Here is a 21358-nt window from a genome sequence, read left to right as displayed (position 1 = left end):
GCTTCCCCACTGACTTTGTCAGAAAGTTGCAAAGGTGGTCACATGACCCCAGGACACTGCAACCATCATAAATATGAACCAGTTGACAAGCATCCAAATGTAAATCACATGATCGTGGGGTTGCTACAATGGTCATAAGTGTGAAAAATGGCCATAGGTCATTTTGTTTTAGTGCTATTGTACTTTTGAATGTACACTAAACGAACAGTTGTAAGCTGAAGACTACATGTATTTTTCATCCCTCTTATCTATAAGAATTAAGATGAGTTATTTATTTGTTTGTTTCTTGGAAACCCATCTGTAGGTTGATAATGCTATAGGATATGGTCAATAAAATTGTGTGGCATCAGTAGAAAAATAACAATTCTGTAAACATAATTACATCCAGACATATAATATAATTGTTGATTTAGTAAAGTAGAGAAGATGAAAAGATTGGTAGGCTACGGTCAAGATATATCAATAATGGGACTTATGAAATTATTACAGGGATTGTGTGTACCTGTCCCGCCTAGGGGTGGGTGATGCTGGCGTTGCTGCCAGTTCATTTCATGCACACTTAGAGTATTATGTGCTCTAAGACTGACTTTGAGATGGGATTGTGTACAAATGATGAACATGTGATTGCTGAAATGTGTAACCTTTCATTGAAATTTGAAAGAGAAAAACAAGCGAAAGGATATACGATGAAGTGGACTAATATTTTATATACGGAATGTTGGGAAATGTATGGTTTAATGGATTGAAGTTTACTACAATCTTAAGGAGAACTTTTATAAAATGATGTACCACTGGTGCACAATACCAAAAAATTATTCAGAAAGTATAAAGATACTTCAAAGCCATGGTAGAACTGTGAATAATAGGAAGAATCATTTTACCATGCTTGGTGGACATGTAAAAAGCAATAAAGAAGATTTTGGGTACAAATGCATCAGTGATTCAGAGGGTTTTAAATATTAATATGCAACTAATTGTATATTAATATACAAGCAGTTTTCCTCATAGGATTTTTTTTTAATGGTTAATTGTTTGGGGGAAATCATGGAAGTTTGTTCTTATATATAATAACTGCATCAGTATAATTTTTATCTTTTGTGTGATTTATCACAGAAATTATCTTATTTATCTTTTCAAAGAGGGAAAGGTTTGGCAATACTTTCTATTGGAAAATGGTTGATGAAGATGATAGAACTTGCTAAGATGGCCAGATTGACCTATTTGATAAGAGAAAATACAATATCTACATTTATTGCTGACTGAAAATCCTTTATGACTTTTTTGTGTAAAACAGAAAAAAATGAACTTATGATCTATAGTTTTAACTATTAGATAGGATAAATTATAGAAAAAAAAGAGACTCATGGTGTAACTTTTGAAAAAGAGGTAAATCTACAGTTGTACTTCTAACTGCTCTAAAGAAGATCAGAAGCCATTTCTTTATTTTTCTTTAATGTTTTCCATTTTTCTTCTAGTCCTTTTCTTTTTCTTTCTTCCTCTCTTTTCTCCTTCTTAACTTTATTTTAGATTGTATTATTTTTCTCTTACTTTTAAAACTTCGAGAAAATTATATTAGGAAAAAACCCTCAGATACCACATGAAACTTAGTTTTTTAAAAAAAGGACTGCCAAAGTTAAATGAATGTCACTTTTCCCCCAATTGCTGAGTTTGCTAGTAATGTTCATAAAATCTCTTGTTATGCCCACTGCCTGTCACTATAGGCAAGCCACAGTAGGATCCATTTTTTTAGTCATTTATAAGGTGAAGTATATAGTACCAATGCCCTGAGGCATTTTGATTCCATTCCAATTCTGAAAAATAAAACTTTATCCAGCCTGCTCATCAATCCCATGTTGATAAAAACTGTTTATTTTCCTGAAAACATGGGCATGTCTTTCCTCTTTATACGAGAAAAATATCTCGGGAAAGAAAAAACAATGAAATAAATTAAAACATAGGATAAAATATATGCTGGGACACACAAAAGCTGAAATGTATGTGTTTGCATCATAGTAGAAGAGATTAACAGATAACAGCTGAGGGTTTATTCAGGGGTGGTATATACTTACCTTCCCTACCGGTTCACAATTGTGAGTGCGCACATGCGCAGATCCTTCCGCGCACGCGCTTTGGGTGGAAAAGAGGCCCAAATGGGATGCCATAGAGCCGGGTGCGGGTGGGTGGAGTCACCTGAAATTTCCGCTACCGGTTCAGGTGATGCGGTCTGATAGAACATGGCCTCTGAGTTTATTCTTCCCTGCAATATGAGTAAATAAGTAAAAATATTTGTGTTTTCATCCAAGTTTTGGTTTTTTGGGAGGAAAACTAATGATTTTTGCATTTGTCTCTTCCAAGCTGGGTTGATAGCAATGAGTGCTACAAAAGCACACATTGATTTCCTTCCCTTGATCAACATATTTTATGTTGTTCTTTTTTATCTACTGAAATCTTGAATTGTTTCTATAGAAGTCTAACACAATAAAAACTATGAGTTTCTTCATGAATGATAATTAATAAGATTAACGCTCACTGCAAACTCCGGTACAACAGAGATGTTCAAAAAGAATAAATAAAAACTTGATATTTTGAGAAATACGTTTCACATGCAGCTTTTTCTCTCTTTTGAAACATTAAAATACGAGTCCAAATTGTGACATTTTTTGGACACTGATCTGCTCATGGCAAAAGAAGAAGCAATGAACGGGAGAGATACACAACATAATGATTTCATAATCTAGGAAGTCATAAAAGGAAGCATGTATATTTAATAAATGTATGAGTCATATTTCAGATAATAAACCCTCAAAATGACCTAAATAGAAAATTCATGTTTAAATTACCAAGGCCACAATCCAGCCAAAATATAAGGATGATTAAACTTCAGAGGGTTATATGTCCCATAGGTTGCACTTAAGTATAATATTGCAAACAGTTAAAAAAGAAAAGTAGTTCCAATATTTTCTGTAAGCCACATTTTTGCAAAGAGAATGAACTTGCCCTCCCCTTATTCTGTTTCATTCAGATTTTACATATTAAAAAGCAAAACATAAAATTATGAGAAGAAAAATGTATTGGTTGTATCCTCTGCCATGCTTTGTAATGTATCACAGTTTCCTATAAGATTCAGAAACTGATTTTTTTTAAATATACAAGATGAAACTGTTTTGTAAACAATAGACAAATGGCAGAAATCTTCACAGATAGAAAACAAGCAGATGTTGACTTTAAAAGACACCTGAAAAAGGTCCAGGATTTAAATCTATGGGTTAATATACTGTATATAGAGGGCAAGATTCTGGTGTGCTTTTTGATGATGAGTTTCTTCCTCTTTTAAATTCCTAGGTTTTTGCAATAAATCTACATATAAAATCTTGTGTCTCTCTGGGAATGGAAATATAGAAAGTGTATCAACTGCTACAAAGCCTGGATAATTCTGGTGAACAATTTATAGGATGAATGCAAATGTGGCCCTTGAAAAAGAAACAAAACCAATTAATTTCCAAATCCAGCCCTTTTGCTATTGATTTTGGCCTTGTCCTCTTACTAATATATTGGAGACTCACTGTATATCCATGTTTTCTTCCACAGAGGTGGTAGAAAGAAAACTGACTATGGAGGAAGAGGAAGCCAAACGTATTGCAGAAATGGGAAAGCCAATACTGGGTGGACATCCAAAACTGGAGGTCATCATTGAAGAGTCCTATGAGTTCAAGGTCAGTGCTGTGCACTCAGGGTTTTGCAGGAAGGGAGGGAAGGAAAAGCAGGAAAGGAACTAAACAGAAAAATTGGTTAGCAGAGCTAAGCAGAAGAAAGGAAGAGGACCGAAAGGAAAAGGGAAGAAGAGGGTTGCAAGGATTGCTGAGCTAAGGCGAAAGTCTTAGTCCTGGGAGGGAAGAGAAGACAATGAGAAAAATACATGAAAGGAGGTCAGGGAAAGAGAGAGCAAGGCTGAAAGAAAATAATTAAGAGATGTTTTGAAGAATACAGTCCTACTTTAACAATATGGCTGCGTCCAGAAGTTTCACCACTATCTTCTAAACAGTGAGGGATGGAAAGTCCTACATCAGAAGGTGGGTTAGGTTGCTACTTTGAATTATTTATAAAAAAAATAGAGACAGGACATAAAAAAGAATCAAATAAATAATAAAATATTCATGCATTCAAGATACATAACTAAGAACCGACTAAACCAAACGTGTGATTGTTTCTAGCTAAAAGAATTATCACTCTGATGTATGTGAGAAATTAACAGGCAAATATGCTAAATTTTATTCTGCTGTTTTCAGTTGCTAATCCTTACAGTCAAATGACTCCAAGGCCAAACTGGCATGCCCTTACATCTAGCTGAAACAGGTTTCTGTCTCTCTGAAGGTTGGTTGCCCTGGAAATTGTTTTTAGCAGACACGTCTGCCTCAATCCGGGTCAAGTCTGCTAAGACTCATAAAACACTGTAGAGGAACTTGAGCTTGCTAAGTTCATGCCATTATGAAAGGGATTTACTGTATGAATGGGGGGGAAATTATCCATTGACAGAATACATTGCGGGCTGTGAAAGAAGAATAGCATTTACCAAGAAGGGAGAAAGTTGTATATGAATAAAGAAGCAGAAGGTGCCCTTTTTCTTAATGATGCAAGAATGACTTTTGGCAAACAACCTTGTTATAAAATGACTTCCTGACCTACTTACAGTTTGATGTTTATACCTTTCATTTCTTTTATTTATTCTTTTCACGGACATTATCTGTGGCTTAAGTTAGCTTCTTGCGGTTAATGCTTTTTTAAAGAGTTAACGCTACAATTACAAGGAAACCTATAAGGAATGGAAATTCTGGGTCATGTGATCATAAAACCCTTGGAAGACACCTGCATGGAAAAGCTACTTGACACCTCCAGTCAACCTCCACATTGACTGAGAGATGCTCCAAAGGAAGCCCTTTAGTAAAATGAATCTTCTTTGTGTCCTTCTAATTGACAGAGTACAGTGGACAAGCTCATCAAGAAGACAAACTTGGCGTTGGTTGTAGGAACTCATTCATGGAGAGACCAGTTCATAGAAGCCATCACCGTCAGTGCAGGTGAGACAAAGTAAATGCCTTGTACTCAGCCAAGGAAACAATCACCCAGAGACGGGGGACAATTCTAACATGAATTCTTACTTTGGGAGTTTTTATGAAGTTCTTGCTCCTCAATAGATGTTATGAGCAGCTGAAAGTGTTCAACTTGCTTGACTTTGGTTTGACTTTTTGGGGAGGGGGAGTTCCATGCACTGGATAGTAAATGTGTATATATTAAGTCTGATAATAAAGAATGTTTGGTTAATTACTTGCTTTTTTAACTGTTACTTAACAGCGTAGTGTTCAAAAAAATCACTGAATGGTGGAATTTCGAGGCTATGTAAAATCACAATAAAAAGAAAGGTTACCGTTTAATAAAGAAAAGTTTTTCACTGATTATTCGAAAGGAACTGTTTTTAAAAAAATAATTCCTGTTACTGTAATTTTCCAGAATCAGAGTAGGTAAAATTAATTCCTTTAATTCTCATTGCCAGTAGTTAACATTAACCCCCACACTATTATAATTGTTCTTGACTGATCAGTTGGGTTTAATTTTGAGTAATCCAGCTATTTTTATTTAAATAATGTACTAAAATTTAACTAGTTGATTCATCCATTCACTTAAATTAGAATGCTTAATCCTTTGGCTAGACTTTGATAACTCATTTCAACACATATCACAGAACCTGCTTCCTTAGTGATAAACAGTGCTTTAAATCCACATACTTCTGTGGCTAGGTATGCTAAGGACTTTTGTTTTAAGTGAACTACATAGTTCGCAAATAATCATAGTATCCTGTTGCAAATGTTAGAGTGCTTATAAGCTGGATACTAGCATTCTTCCTGGGAAAGAGTTCATTTCCAGTAAGCCTACGTTTTCTGCCGAATGTGATCTTCCCAGAGACAATGAGAAAAGTGCAAGGAAAATCCCAGGCATTCTGTTTATGAAAGTATTCTCACTATCAACTGTGGGACTTCCTTGCTAAGGGCAGTTTGCACTTCAACACTTATTGTGTCTCTCACACTCTTCTTTTCTTCCTTCCCTATTTGAGCATGGCTTAGGGAATACTCTGCCTGCAGCACAAATCACTCATTCCCCCCCTAATAAAAACCATCAGAATCAATAGGATCTGTTTTCGCAAAGGCCTGTTTTATATCAAACTGCCGATTTGTGGTTCCCATACCTCTCCTTTGCCTGTTCCCAGTTTATTTTATCCTTGCTTTGTGCAACATGCTTCCTGTTATAGTGCATATTATTAAACAAGTTCTTCTCAAGATTGCTCTGTTCAAGTCTCCAATCTCAGGATTTTGCCCTCATCCAGGGGTGCGCTTCAGAAAATACAGCAAACGGTTTTCTGCTCAGTTTCTGGGTGGGAGTAGACATGGTGGGTGTGGCCTAGTGGGCCTCCTGCATCACAGGGGGGGGCGTTCTCGCCTTCCCCAGGCTCCGTAGGCTTTCCTCGAGCCTCTGGGAGAACAAACACTGCCTCCTCCGGGCTCCGGAGGCCTTCTGGGAGACCCATTTTCCCCTCCCTGAGCTTCCAGGTGGGCCCTGCACTTACCTCACATCCAAAATGGGCCAAGTGGAGACTCCTAGGAGGAGTGTAGTGGGGTGGCAGGTGCGGGGAATGGTGGGCAGGGCCAGCCAGGGGTGGGATTTGGAGGTTCTCCGAACCACCCCATAACATTAGCTACGGGTTCTCCCGAACCTGGGCGAACCCGTAGCAGCCCAGCTCTGCCCTCATCCAAGGTGATCAGCTGCCAGTGCCAAATATGCCAGGACACAGTGATGTTTAGGTACAAAACATTTTATATTTGATGTACTGCTACTTATTGTGTTGATGGAAAACCTTGCCACTAGCAAAGACAGGCTGAAAAGCAGGAGCTCCTACATTTTGTGCCTAATGAATGATTTTGAGAAAGTGTCACGGGCACCATAACAGGTGTTTTTTTTCTTTTTAAAAGCGCAGAGTGATTAGAAGATTAAAGTTACCAACTACTCCACTGTCTTGCTTTCCTTTCTAAATGAATCCTTTGAATTCATACATTGCGCAGAAGTATCCTCAGAGACAAAAGGGGAAGAAGGGAGTTGGAGACTAGAAGCCTCTTGCTTTCTAACCAGCCAAAGCAAATTCTGTAGAGCCAAGAACTCTGTCCCTATAGGAAAGGTCATGAAGCTTGAGTGTTTGGTTCAATGCTGGACAGAGCTGTGATGAAGGGATGCAGATCAAGTCAGGGTTAATCCCAAGAGGAGTTGAAGAAAACCATTATTTGAGACAAAGCAAATTATTTTTCACCCATTCTTTCTCAGTGCAACCCAAGTGTTTAGTTCAAGAAACATCTTGGACAAGGTAATCCATTTCAAATCCACCTTCCAAATGCAAAGCAGTTAGATGAAATATGTAGCTGACTTTTACTTATTTGATTGAGTGAAATGGCTGCCCATCTCACAGCAGTAACTCTGGCCAGCATGCAAAGTTTAGCATGCAGAGTTAAAAACAATGGTATAAACAGTCTGAGCCATAGTGTCCAAGGTTACAACAAGCCCAGCGGATAAGAAAACATTAACCAGCAGAGCCCTAATGCCGGGGGAAGTAGCTATATCATAGAAATTCTGAACACTTTTGATTGTTCTGCCCATCTCTGCTGGTACCTGAATTTGAGCCTCACTCCAAAGGAAAGACTTCAAGAGGACTATGGAAAGTCCAGCTATGACATTCAAATTCGTAGTAATGTATTGTTGGAAGTTAGTATCCACGCCACTCCTAGAAAAATGAAATATTCTAGGAAATATTAAAAAGGCAGAATATTATATTTCCTTGGATGAGAAAGGGAGCAGCATGTTTTTTTAGGAAAGAAGCAGACTCACTTTTAATAGCCCCCACCCTCCTCAATAGCCCACAGCAGAGGTCCGCACTTAAGAGATAAAGAGGTAGATAGGTCTATTCATAAGCAAATGCCCTCACCCAAGATCCAACAAAGGTAGGATTTACCCATCTAGCAACAGAATTCACCACATGGCACCTGGGGACATTACATCATCCAAGCCTGGGACACAGACAACCTACAAAGTTAGCTAAGACCCCCGCCCCTTCAGAGTCTGAAAGCCAATGGGATACATTTCTTATACAGGAACAGGAAACTCTGAGGTGGGGCCCAAGAGAGTGAATAAAACTCTGACACTCTCAGTATCTCAGCCCTTTTTTTTCTCTTCTTCACCCAACATATTCAAGGCATGTGATCCCCTTTTCACCAGGACCTCAAAACACATGGTCCTGTCCACCATTAAAACCATCTTTCCAAACAGCCACCATGTTTCCAGCGTCTTTCTCCCACTTGGAACTGAACCCAGAAGGACATGTCTTCCAACAGTATTTACCCAAGTACAATCACATTTTTTCCTTACATGCCTTCCCACACCCCAGCAGAGCATTACATACACAAACATATTGGAATAAGGTTTTGCCTAGTACAGTGATGGCAATGCTGGGATTCAGCCAGTTCGCACCTATTCGGGAGAACCGGTTGTTAACTTTCTAAGCAGTTTGGAGAACCGGTTGTTGGAAGAAATCTCATTTTGTTTTTTTCCACTTCACAGGGCTAATCCTGTAAGGAAGGCAGGAAGGAAACATTCTAGTGTTGTTTCTAGCCTAATCTTTATTTCTCTGCTTACAGAAACCGCCTCTCCAGTTAACCCTTAGTACATTGTAACAGCTAAGGTGAAGCACCCATTGATGTGAGTGATGTTGAGTTGGCCATGCCCACCCAGTCACATGACCACCAAGCCCCACCTACCCAGTTGGTCATTAGGGCAGCGAAGCGGTTGTTAAATTATTTGAATCCCACCACTGAGTGATGGTGAACCTTTTTGGCACTGAGTGCCTAAACCAGAATGCACAGGCATGTGCTGGAGCACTGGAAACCCAAAGACCAGCTGGCCGGCACATGCATGCTTGTTTTTTGGGCATTTGGGGGCGCATTTTCAGGCCAGTTTTTGAGGCATTTTCAGGCTGGGTTTTGGGCCATGTTTTTGGCCTGAAAAGGGCCCCCAAAATGGCCTGAAAACAGCCCCAAAATGGCCCCCAAATGACCTGGTTTTTGGCCGTTTTCAGGCCATTTTCTGGCAGTCCAGCACCCACAGAGAAGCTGGCAATGGCATGCATGCATGCCCACAGAGAGGGCTTTGTGTGCCACCTCTGGCATGCGTGCGATAGGTTCGCCATCATGGGCCTAGTACATTTCTTGGTCTTCAGCAATAGATTGTCATGGATTGCTTCCTGATTGCTTAACGATGGTAAACAATTGTAGTAGCCATCTCTTACTGAAATAAAATTGGAGAGAGACGTTTAGTAAGAGAAATGTTTGTGGGGAAAATATTGTTTTGAGATTTCGAGCAGATTGTTGGACTCAAGAGCTCTTTGATCCCAAGCATATATCTTTTGTATCAAGCTTCAGTTAAAACTTTTAAGGCCCTAGAGCTGGTCCAGAGCTGAATTTTACTGTACTGTGCAAGAGAAATCAATCTTGTAACCTTGGGCACTGAGAAGTATGAGCCCTTCTGTCTTGCGCTTAGCGCCAAATACTGAAGTTCATCTACTTTACTGTGTGAGAAATAATTTCTTTGAATAACTTTAGTTCAAATGCGTGCATCTTCTGAGAAAAGATGAAAAAGATTGCCTATCTTCAATCTTTTCACAATGCTGTCACTGTTGCTATGGTAATAAATGTGGTCATCCTCTAGGTGCTCATATAAGAACAAAGTTAAGGACATTAAGTGTTGCTTCCTTTGCTGTTACCTACTTTCAAGGTTTATATTATCATTACAAGGAATAAGGAACCCCAGCGCAGTCTCAAACTGTTTATCCCTGCTAACTTTTCAGAAACTAATAAAATCAAAAGGAATAAAAGTATAGTTTTAACACTGCCTCTTTTTAATTACTCGTGAAAGTTTCTGACTAGAAAAAGACTTTTTCCATAGTCACCTTTAAGGAGATTGGATTTTTTGACTTTTTCCTCAGTATACTGATCTCTTTATGCTGCACTACTATTTTGGAATATATAGAGATCGTCCATAATTAAATAAGTAGACTTTCAGGAAGCATAGAGCTATACAATGATAAGTTCCTGCTATGGCGCACCAGCTGCAAGCAGAGCTGGCAGCATATTCGGACAGTGAGGAGGTTGGGGAGGAACATGGGCCAGTCCTGGAGTCTAGGGAAGGCTCTGTATCAGAGGCAGAGAAGGGGCCAGAGCTGTATGCCAGCTATCAGCTACCTTCAGAGTCAGACCTCAGTGAGGCAGACAAACAGCTGGAGCCTGTTTCCAATGTGCGCATGCGCAGAGTTGCCGGATAAAGGGAACAGCTAAAGAACAGGGGTTGACTTGGGAGTAAGGCCACAGGTGGATGATAAATGGCCCTTCCCAGAGGAAATAAAAGAGGAGCGAAAGGGGAGTGGAATTTGCAGGGGACAATTATTTCACTTAATTAGTTCGTGATTTTCCAGGACTCCTTGCCAAGTTTTGCAGATATTAGCCCGTCAGCTCTCTATGCCAGATAAGGTTTGTGATTGTAAATCCTCCCTGGAAAGACTTTGTGAATGTGAATGAACAGAATTCACAGTAAACTAATAAAAGGGTTTTTTGTTGGGACCAGGAGTTTTCTTCATGCTCTTCAGAAGCCTAAGTCAGAACAGTTCCTTGTGTAGCTTTTGGGAGGTAAGAAGAACAACACAGAATGCTGCAGGCAAGAAAATCCATTACTATCAAAGAGCCTCTAAAGGTTTCGTGTCCACAGGAAAAGGTGGAGCTGTGTGATCCATAAAACAGAGCAGTTTCAAGAAGAAGATAGGTGGCAGGATCAAGAAGTAGAGATTCAGATAAAACAGCCAGTAAGCAATGTTCATAGGAGGATTGGAAATGAAAAGACAAAACGGGGACAAATTTCTGGATCAAATACCAGCATGGTACTAGATGGAGGTTGCCTAATTTGGTGGCCTCCGTGTATATTAAGATGGCAAGTCCAGTCCTACTGCATCCCACATATCTCTAGAGGGCAGCTAGTTGTGTAGGACTGTGTTGGACATTCCTTAGTAACTTATTGGAACACAGGCTGAAGCTTCTTGTGGAGCTACCCAATAACCTGAAGATCAAGAAAGAAGCAGCAGCTCTAGCAGTTAGCCTTATTTATCCCTTATCCTGGAATGTTCCCTTTTTGATCAGATGATGGTTTTAAATACAAAAATGCCTGTGGACACTAAAGGGGGGGAGGCGAGAAAGTTATTCTTCCCATGAAACATAATTAACTATTTAAATGGTTGTCCCAAAGGTGCTTTTTCAGGTGGCAACTGGACTTTCTTGTTTTTTCTTCGAAGACGTTTCACTTCTAATCCAAGAAGCTTCTTCAGCTTTGACTGGATGGTGGGGAATGGAAAGCAAGGAATACAGATCCTTCCATTCTCCACCATTCAGTCAGAGCTGAAGAAGCTTCTTGGATGAGAAGCGAAATGTCTTCAAAGAAAAAAAAACAAGGAAGTTCAGTTGCCTCCTGAAAAAGCACCTTTGGAACAACCATGACCCGGATGACTGAGAATCTCTACAGACTTTTATACAAATGGCTGTTGTCATAGAGAACCTTTTCAAGGGACAGATTGATACTAGCCTATTCGAGCCACGTACATACAGTGAAAAAGTTTGGAAAACTGTATTATCTGAATCCTGTTCATCTGATGTGCATATTTGAAAGCGAGAAATGAATAAAGCCACAGCGCCTCCAAGAAGAACCCAACAAAGCGGTGATTGTATGACTTGCTATCCCTCCACTATTTCTAGGCTTGGACCGTTGGGATTTTGCATAGCATCCACTGATTTGAAGTGCTCTCTTTTGTCTTTCCTACAGCAGGTGAGGAAGAGGAGGATGAGTCTGGTGAGGAGCGCTTGCCCTCCTGCTTTGATTATGTCATGCATTTCCTGACTGTCTTCTGGAAAGTGCTCTTTGCCTGCGTGCCCCCGACAGAGTATTGCAATGGCTGGGCCTGCTTCATTGTGTCCATCCTGATCATTGGGATGCTCACTGCCGTCATTGGAGATCTGGCCTCCCACTTTGGCTGCACGATTGGCCTCAAGGATTCTGTGACTGCCGTGGTCTTCGTGGCCTTTGGTACTTCAGTCCCAGGTGAGACTGGGAGGGACTCTTTGAAATAGGAGGGTGGTACCACAACGGCTTCTAACAATTCCACCACTAACAATGGTTGCAAGCTATCATGGGGTTACATGCAGCTTCCTAGAAATGTCCTCCAGAAATGATGTTTAAAAAAGTAATCCAGGCTTAGACAAAGAGCAGGGGCATCTGAAAGCCAGTTACAGAATATTTATAAGGAAAAGCAAGAAGAAGAAATTACATTTGCCTTACTTAACTCCTTGGAGGGCTGTCAAGTAGGAAAAATAATGAAGAAATATTTTGCATCACCCATCAGCCTTTTTGGAATTGATGATGTATTGCGCCTTCCAAACATATGTATGTATAAATAAAAAAAGAATGTCAGCAAATGATAAAGTGCCTCATACTTTATCTCAAGAAGTTGGTTACAAATATTCCAGCAGAACTTCTTAACAAAGAAACTGTTAGAAATGATTTCTTTCTTTGAAATATTTCAGGTAGGACTTGTTTGTGCAGCAGGGAGCATTTCAGCATTTTCCTTCTTTGCACAAAATTAACACCCTGGATTGTGCATATTACTACCAAATTAGGTTACAAATAAGTCACTTCCACCAAACAGGTTTCTAATTGTTTTCATCCTTATGCTAAAAAAAAAAACACTTTAAGATATTTTATGCTAAATGATAGCATATAAACACGGCTATCATTTAACAAGCCCTCTTGCTACTAAGGCTAAATGCTACATATAATTTCAATGGTCAAGGCAGCCAAAAGCCATGGGACACAATCCAGAATCAATGTATTACTTTTGTCCTTTGCTCCACTGAATATAAATAAGGTTGCACAAGCTGCCAAATGCTGTTCCTCAGCATCATCTGTGGTCCCACTTGCTATCTTGCTGATTTTGACACCACCCACTCCTGCAGAAACATCTGCTTCTTTAAAAAAAATGTGATTTGATTAAATTTCAAACTGCAAATAAAAAGTAAGCAAACCAGCAAAACCAAGTGCCAAAAAGAGGGAAAAGCATAGCTGTAATATAGATGATTGTTAATTTCAGAGTACAAGTTGATGTATTTTTTTCAACCAATATCTGTACCAGAGAAAGTTGGAAGCAACATACTCATCCCTCCACAAACACTTCTGCACATCTTCAGTTTACCTGTCAAGTCTCTCTGGGTGTAAATGGAAGTGTGAAAAGGAAACATTTGCATGTATGGTTCTCCTTTGGAATACAAATACACATAAAAAGAGGAGGTTATCATGACTGGAGCCTCTTCAGGCATTCATCTAAACCAGTGTTTCTTAACCGTGACAACTTGAAGATGTGAAGATGCAGGGTTTGCTGGGGAACTCTAGCAACTGAAGTGCACATATCTTCAAGATGCACAGTTGAAAATTGCCGATCTTAACAAATGAACAAATAAAGAAACACCAGAGGCCTTGAAAGTGGATGGAGGAAAGATATGCATGTTATTGCTAATTCCACTTGCTAATCTCCCCAAATCTCACATTGGAGGTCTAAGAGGGACTTTTAGGGTTATTTTTCCATGAATGGAACAGAATAAGATCCCCAGCTGAATAGAGACAAGCGGGTAAGAGTGTAGGTGTGCAGCCCTCCTTTCTACTTCTTGGTGAGTTGTGATGGGACCAGTGTACACATCCCACCAACCAGGTTGGGAAAGATAAGTTAACACCTTGTTCTCTTAATGAGATATCACTGGTAGGATTGATTGGACTAAATACTCTTCAGCACACCTCTTTCATGTGATCTGTCATCCGAGCACACCGATTCATCATCTTAATGCTGTTGGCCCGTTCTTTTTCTGCCCTAAAAAGTATCCCCATCTTCTTCATGACAGGACCATGTTTGTCTCCTTTATATTGGAAAGACTGAACTGCTACTCATGCATTGGTTTCTTTTCCCTTCCAGATACTTTTGCTAGCAAAGCAGCCGCTGTTCAAGACATTCACGCAGATGCTTCCATCGGCAATGTCACAGGCAGCAACGCAGTCAACGTCTTCTTGGGCATTGGACTGGCATGGTCGGTAGCTGCCATCTACTGGGCTTCTCAAGGAGAGGAGTTCCACGTGTCAGCTGGCACTCTTGCCTTCTCTGTGACACTGTTCACCATTTTTGCTTTTGTCTGCATCAGTGTGCTATTGTACCGAAGACGGCCTCATTTTGGAGGAGAACTAGGAGGCCCTAAAGGGTGCAGACTTGCCACAACTTTGCTTTTTGTGAGTCTGTGGCTATTGTACATTTTATTTGCTACCCTGGAGGCCTATTGTTACATCAAGGGGTTCTAAGTCACGGAGAGTTTTCACGCCAGAAGGGAGGCCTTCTTCTCCTCTGATACCTCATTGAAGACCAGTCCTAAGAGTGTTGTCTAACCAGGAGTGGACACTCACTATCAATTTTCCAGAACTGCCCTGGTTATAGGATGACCAGGCTTCAAGAAGGGCAAAATTATCATGATAAAAAGTCAAGACAGATATTAAAATAAAGCCAACAGCATCAATCATTCAGTCAAATCAGAAACATCAGCAATTCCTAAAAACCCATTTGTTGAATTCTGCTGTAAGACTCCATGATGTTCATTCCTCCACTTTACAAAATATCATATATTCAGATAATGATCTTATAAAGCATTGGGGATGGGAGTGTTTTTTTTTTAATTTGGGGAGGGTGAATCTTACCTGATCTATTTTCTGTTTTTAACACAAAGAAAGGGGCTGAAAAAAATTACAGGTTCAACTTTCATGCCACATGCTGGAGCTGGAGTTGAAAAGGCTCTATATTTTTTACTCTATATGAACATTTAATTATCATTTTTCACTTTGTTTTAGAGTTATAGTGCTATTGTATTTTAAGTGCAAACATAACCCATATAGACATGACACCAACACGTATGGACACACAGATGAAAACTACAGTTGAAAACTGGAGCATGTAGCAAGTAATACACCTTCCTGGGCTACCCCCCCCCCCCCAAAAAAAAAGAACAAGGAAAACAAGCTGTAAAGATATTCTATGTAATGTGTATATTTTGAATAGGGCAAATCTCTTTGTGTAATTAACATAAAAGCTTTTAGCACTGCAGAATTAAATATATATAAATATATATAGTTATTTATACACAGCAAATAAATCAATGCAAAGGATAAAACTGCAGTGTGAAAAATACAAGCAAAAGAAAACCAGCACAAGTTTATTACTATTGTCATTATCATCATCGTAATCGTCTTCATCATCATCATGATCAATTTGTTCCATATGTGGAAAAAGAAGATTCTTTTTAAAATAGAAAATAATGTATGTAAATACAGTGCTCACACTGTTTGAGTGTTAAAATATCACTCAAAATCCTTCGAGAATTATATTGCTTTGCTTCGACTTTGCTCTTAAAAACACTAAATGAAGTTTTTTTAAAAACGGCACTATCTCTATACGTTTTTTCAGATTGGATAATGGAATCCTTCTTTAACAAAGATTGTTTTTTAAAAAGCAGCATTCAAATCTAATATTAAAACATAGTTTGATGTTAAGTTGAGGCGGTTGTTAGAATGCAGTATTGCAGACTAATTCTGCCGACTGCCAGTTCGATCCTGACTGGTTCAAGGTTAACTCAGCCTTCCATCCTTCTGAGGTCAGTAAAATGAGGAGCCAGGTTGTTGGAGGCAATAGATTGACTCTGTAAACCGTGCAGAGAGTACCGTGAAGCACTACGAAGCAGTACAGAAGTCTTAAGTGCTAATGCTATTGCTAAGTCTCCTGTTCATGTATAAAGAGCACATACCCCCCCCCCTTTTCTTCCTCCAGTGTGATTATAAACAGGAGATTGGAAAACGTCTAGTGTTAGTTAATTATTATCATAATGGGACAAATCAAAATTTAGTTTTGAACTATGCCTGTCCAAAGTAGCTAACTGGAATGTAATTTGCAGCGGTGGCTTGTTCAGGTGATAAGAATAGAGAGGGATAATACGCGTAGCGTAACTATATTTTAATAGATATGGAGTGAAGATGTCTGATTGCGATTGCCCATTGCCAGCATTAGCCAAGAATGAAAGTAAATTATGAAACAGATGCAGTGCATTATTACTAATCTACATTTTGCCATTGCTTGGTGTTCCAATGAGATAATTTATGAAGCCCTTTCAAGATACAGGGCAATCTTTCAGAGGATGCTACTAGAGAGTCAGTCCACTTTTTTTTTGTAAAAATGAACATCAATCTTAAGGGTTTGCAGAGGGATCTACATTTTTTCCCCTAAAGAAAACACTGGTGATAATTTTCCAGATAACATCATGCATCCATTTTACTTGCAATGCAAGTGTCTTCTTGTTTCTTTTATGTCCCTGTTTCTTGGCCTCTACAAGACTGAAATGTTATGATCATAATGGCCACCATTAATCATATCTACAACTTTCTGGGAAAGAAACACCTTTTGATTTCTCCCCCCACCCAACTCTGTGTGTGTGTATCTTTCACTAACTGCAGACTTAAATATAAGATTGATACTAAAAATTATATTTGTCTCGGCACTCTCTCACATATGCTTATGCACATAAACCCATTTCTTAAGCGTAAGGAGCAACTGTGGAGCTAGATTTTTTTTAATTTAACAAAAATAGTTCTTTTTCATCTAAAAATACAAGGGTTGTAAAGGAACACATTTTTTTTGTCTTGGATTTTGAACTCCTTGGCAAGTGAGCAAGAAAAGTGAAGTATCTGTATTTTGTACCTTTTTATATTTTTTTTAAAAAGCAGAAAAAAAGCTTATGAGCATCATTTGAGACTGATCCTATATAGAGGCAGTGACCCAAAGAATACATTCCTGAGCATGGAAATAGATGCAAAGTAATTTCAAGAGTTTTGGCACTGATTAAAAAAGGCTTAATCAGAGTTTTTATGCCAACTATATTCCACTTTTATTGCCTTATTCCATATAAAAAAGGAATCCCTGCGGATTTTATTCCACTAGTCGTTGCCAACTGTTAGGGGGAGGTGCTCATTTCCATTCAAGGACTGTTGAGCTAGCGCTGTTCGAAGATGTTTCCACAGCCATGTGGCCATCATGAAGTCACAGAATGCTGTTGCCTTCCCAACTAAGTGGTACCTATTTATCTACTTGCATTTGCATGATTTCAAACTGCTAGGTTGGCAGGAATTAGAACAAGGACAGGAGTTCACCCCATCACATGACATGCGGGTCTCAAACCTGGACTGTCGGCTTTCCAACCAACAAGCCCAGCGTCTTCACTCCCAAGCCATTGCCCCACCTCCTATTCCATATATACAGGCATAATTGATTCTCTCAACCTTCAAGTTGGAGGGAAATGCCATCCCCTAAGAAATTGCTGGGGGAAAAAGATTAATTTCAAAAAAAGTGTGGCTTTTCTCTACTGGTTACAGTATGTGAGACAGACAGGATGTACCACATTGCCAAAGCGTGATGTCTCACACTGTGGTTCTTAACAGTTGCAGAACAGCAGATACCTGTGACTAATGGCATAACTGGGATTCCTTCTGGGTAGAATCACTTTGTGCCCAACACAGGTATTGTTATCCCTAAGCCAGGCATATTTTGCAGAGGGTGGAAACGCTTTCCCCAACTTTCATTTGCTTGTTACAATCCATTTTAATGTTACCTGCTTGAATTCTTTAGGATAGGGAGGAGGCAGATCTAAAGTCTATTTTAATAAATCTCTTGGTTCTTGCTGTACAAAACATCCTGTACAAATCCTTGACTTTATAAATTATTACCTCTTCTGGATATAAAAAGCAGGAGGAAGATTGATATAATTTTGAGGAGTCATAGTCCGCTAGAATCAGTGTGATTTAATGATATGTTGTTGCAGCGTACCTTAATACTAATGATCTTTTCACTGGGGGGGGGGGGGAGATCTGTCCTTCCTTTGATTTTTTTCATTTATGTCTTTGGGTTTTATTTGTCACATTTGTGTTGTACCTTTCCTCAAAGAAGCCCAGGACAATACAAATGAAGCTTTGTTTTATCCTTATATCCTTGCAGTGATCTCGCAAGGGGAAGTTAGCCTGAACTGTCTGTGTGGTTGCTAAGCATTGCATTTGGGCTTGCAGTCCAGTTTCACAAGTCATTTGTTCAGTGCAGTGAATATTGTTGTCTTTCCTGACTCAGATAGGAAGTTTCAGCTCACAGCTCTTAGTGATGAGCTATATACAGGCAAGAGCCTGTCTATTGGTTTATTTAGTGTTTTCGGTCATCAAGGTTTTCAAGTGAGTTGTACTTGAATTCTGCCTATCTCCCCCATTCCTGGTTGATACATGGCCTTGGTACAATAAAGCCTGTTAACATGGATGGTTTCAACCACATTCCTATCTGCTTTTTCAATGAAATCTACCTTTTGGGTAGGGAGAACTGAAGGTATCACCATGTCATGTTTACCATATACATGTACAGGAAAGATCTGGTCTAAGCTGACTTTTTCCACAAAGTGTTTCATTGTTTTATCATTTTATTTTTAACTCATTAAAATGCAAGAGAAATAAGCTGAAATTTTGTGCTGCCTCTTTTTCCCAGTGAAGGTGATTTCCATTTCTTTCCAAACTTGCGCAGGGAATTTTTTAAAGTCCTTTACATTTTAATTCCATTTTATCCCTCTTATTTATCCTTACTTATTTTGCAGCAAGAGAAATGACCGAGATTAAAAAAGGGAAAACAGCATGTAAAGTAATATCTTAAAGCCTAAATTATTAAAAAGAGAAATGTCTGCAAAGACAGTTCAAAGCTTACTAAACCCCAAGATTATTAAAATGTTTAGCCAAACAGCAATTTCCTTATATAACACATAAACAAGGACAATCTTGGAGTTAACAAATCTTTGTTGACCAAGTCTTCTTGGTCAATGGGAATCATTGTCCAGTACCTTTATCTGATAAGCACCTTGATTGAGAGGTTTGTATGTCCCAGTCCCCAATCCTGCTTGAGTAAAGCGGCTGATATCCATATCCTATTTGGGCCCAGATCAAAAAAGAAAACATCATTCATTCAGACAAAATGGGCTCAAGACAAAAAGAAGCTACTTACCACTTCTCAGTTTTGAAATATCTCTGTGTATTGAATCATCCTTTAAAAGCTGTGTTCATTGTTTTGCTCAACTCAATATATTTGAATCTATGAATTAATTCTGTGATCCTTTATATCTCCAGAAGAATTTACTTCGTATTGGAGGCTTTGTATTGAAGACAATTTTTCTTTATTTTTTTGCTTCTCCTTGCTCATTCCTTTAAAACGGCCTGATTTTCTAGAAGCTGCATCAGTGAGATTCGTTTCACTTCCTTAATGCTAACAGACAGATCACTTGAGTAACATCCCAGCTGCCAGAAATTTGGCAGTTTGAATCTCACCAGGCTGAAGGTTGACTCAGCCTTCCATCCTTCCGAGGTCAGTAAAATGATGAGCCAGATTGTTGGGGGCAAGATGCTGACTCTTTAAACTGCTTAGAGATGACTGTAAAAGCACTGAAGCGATTATTGCTAAGTACCCATGTATATGAACAGATATGGTTCAAAGTTTAGAGTTACCACATTGAAATGGAAGGTGCATTTCAAGAAGTAGGTAGGTTGTAGATGTTATGCACATTGTTTGATGCTTGTGCTTTAGATTTTATGCTTTTGTTGGAATCGTTTTTGTCTTTTGGAATTTTTATTCTTTTATGTTTATAGTTGTGGACTGGTCAGAGTTTATGATTGGAGAGGCATATGAATGAAATAAATAGCTCCGTGAAGGCGAAGCTAGGGCACGCGTGCCCAAAGTGTCATGCAAAGCCATAACACATGCCATGCACTGCCTTGCCTGTTTTTCTTCCAGGTTTTTGGTGCGCATGCACACGTGATGATCAGCTCTCCTTCACGCGCGTGGCAGTGCCAAAAGCTGGTGTGTGCATGCACGCTGGCCAGCTAATTTTCAGTTGCTTATGCGCACCAGAAGCCGAAAGTTCCAGTTTTCCGGTTTGCGATCCCTTCGCACATGTGGCAGTGCTGAAAACCTGCCTGTGCATGCACCCCGGCCAGCTGTTCGTCAGGTGTGCATGCGTGCTAGAACACAGAAGTTCGGCTTTTCCAGAGTGTGGCCCTGACGAGCACGTACATGTGCATGCAATGTTTCTGCGCAACCTTTTTGGCGCTCGGTGCCAAAAAAGGTTCGCCATCACTGAACTAGCTCTTCAGGATGGCAAGTGAAGAAGAGATTTGCTTTATGACCACTAGGAGATGTTCTGGCCCTTGAGTTAGATTTGTATCCTCCGTGTTGGTTTGTCTCCAAGAAATGAACCTCAAAATAATGGATGTGCCTACAGAAAGTACGCTGCAGTCCCCAGGACAACTGGCAGTTAAAGTACAGCACTCTTCCAGCCAGAAGGGATCAAATATAAAAAGAGATCACAGCAACATTTTATGTTCTTATAATGGCCAATCAGTCAAGATGCCCACAAGAAAGATATGGAAGCAATAGCTGAGTTTGCTTTAATGAACCAAGAGAATTTGTCCAAATTCTCATCAGAATGTTCTTCCTGAAAATGAGCAAATCATTTTGCAGCCAATTAGTAGGTCCAGCATCTGCTTCCCTCTCCGTGAAGAGTATCTTGCAAGGTTGTGGCTGAAGCCCTATTTTCATCAACACCATCCCCAAGCAATATGCAGCTTTAATTTATGTATGCTATACACTGCAGTTTTTATTTTAGAAAATTAAAACAAAATGGATAAAATAATAAAGCCAGGACGTTATTTTAAATGTGGATTAGAAATTAAGGGAAGAAGGAAGGGTCATGTGGAAGTGCAGCCAAAGTCCAAGTTACTTGACTGTCTTCACCTCTTTTATTCTCTTCCAACTTCCCTTTTAGTTTAGGTAAGCTCTACTAGGCAATTCTGTTCTTATCGAGTCAAGGAAGAAAGCCTGGAATTTCAAAGAAAGAACTGAAGTCTGTAAATGCTACTTTCAGCAGTTCTATTCCTTTTTGGGGGAGCGGGGGGGGGGGAAACTTGTCTGAAATCCTGGAGGGTTTCCATTCAAGGCTTTTAAAACTCTAAACATTAAAATTCTTGGAGAGACAAGGTCACTTTCTTTCCATTAGGTTTCATTAGAAGGTAGCTAAGAAAGCAAAAA

General features: G+C 39.3%; 1 protein-coding gene across 2 annotated transcripts in view; it reads left to right on the top strand.

Moving 5' to 3' along the window:
- The window catches only part of SLC8A3 (solute carrier family 8 member A3), a 222515-nt gene extending 204939 nt beyond the window's left edge, over positions 1-17576 (top strand). For both annotated transcript variants that reach the window (XM_087721544.1, XM_014071920.2), the window contains 4 exons: positions 3589-3713; positions 4976-5075; positions 11950-12225; positions 14144-17576. In XM_087721544.1, coding sequence (XP_087577670.1) covers positions 3589-3713; positions 4976-5075; positions 11950-12225; positions 14144-14520 — 878 coding nt within the window. In that variant the 3' untranslated portion in view covers positions 14521-17576. The remainder of the gene's footprint in view (positions 1-3588; positions 3714-4975; positions 5076-11949; positions 12226-14143) is intronic.
- Positions 17577-21358: the final 3782 nt, after the last annotated feature.

The sequence above is a fragment of the Thamnophis sirtalis genome, unplaced genomic scaffold (genome assembly GCF_051295495.1).
Source record: "Thamnophis sirtalis isolate CommonGarterSnake01/CBP01778 unplaced genomic scaffold, rThaSir2_p1.2 scaffold_1, whole genome shotgun sequence".
Lineage (NCBI taxonomy): Eukaryota > Metazoa > Chordata > Lepidosauria > Squamata > Natricidae > Thamnophis > Thamnophis sirtalis.
Note: the sequence above shows the minus strand (reverse complement) of the source record. Positions and strands in the feature narration are given on the sequence as shown.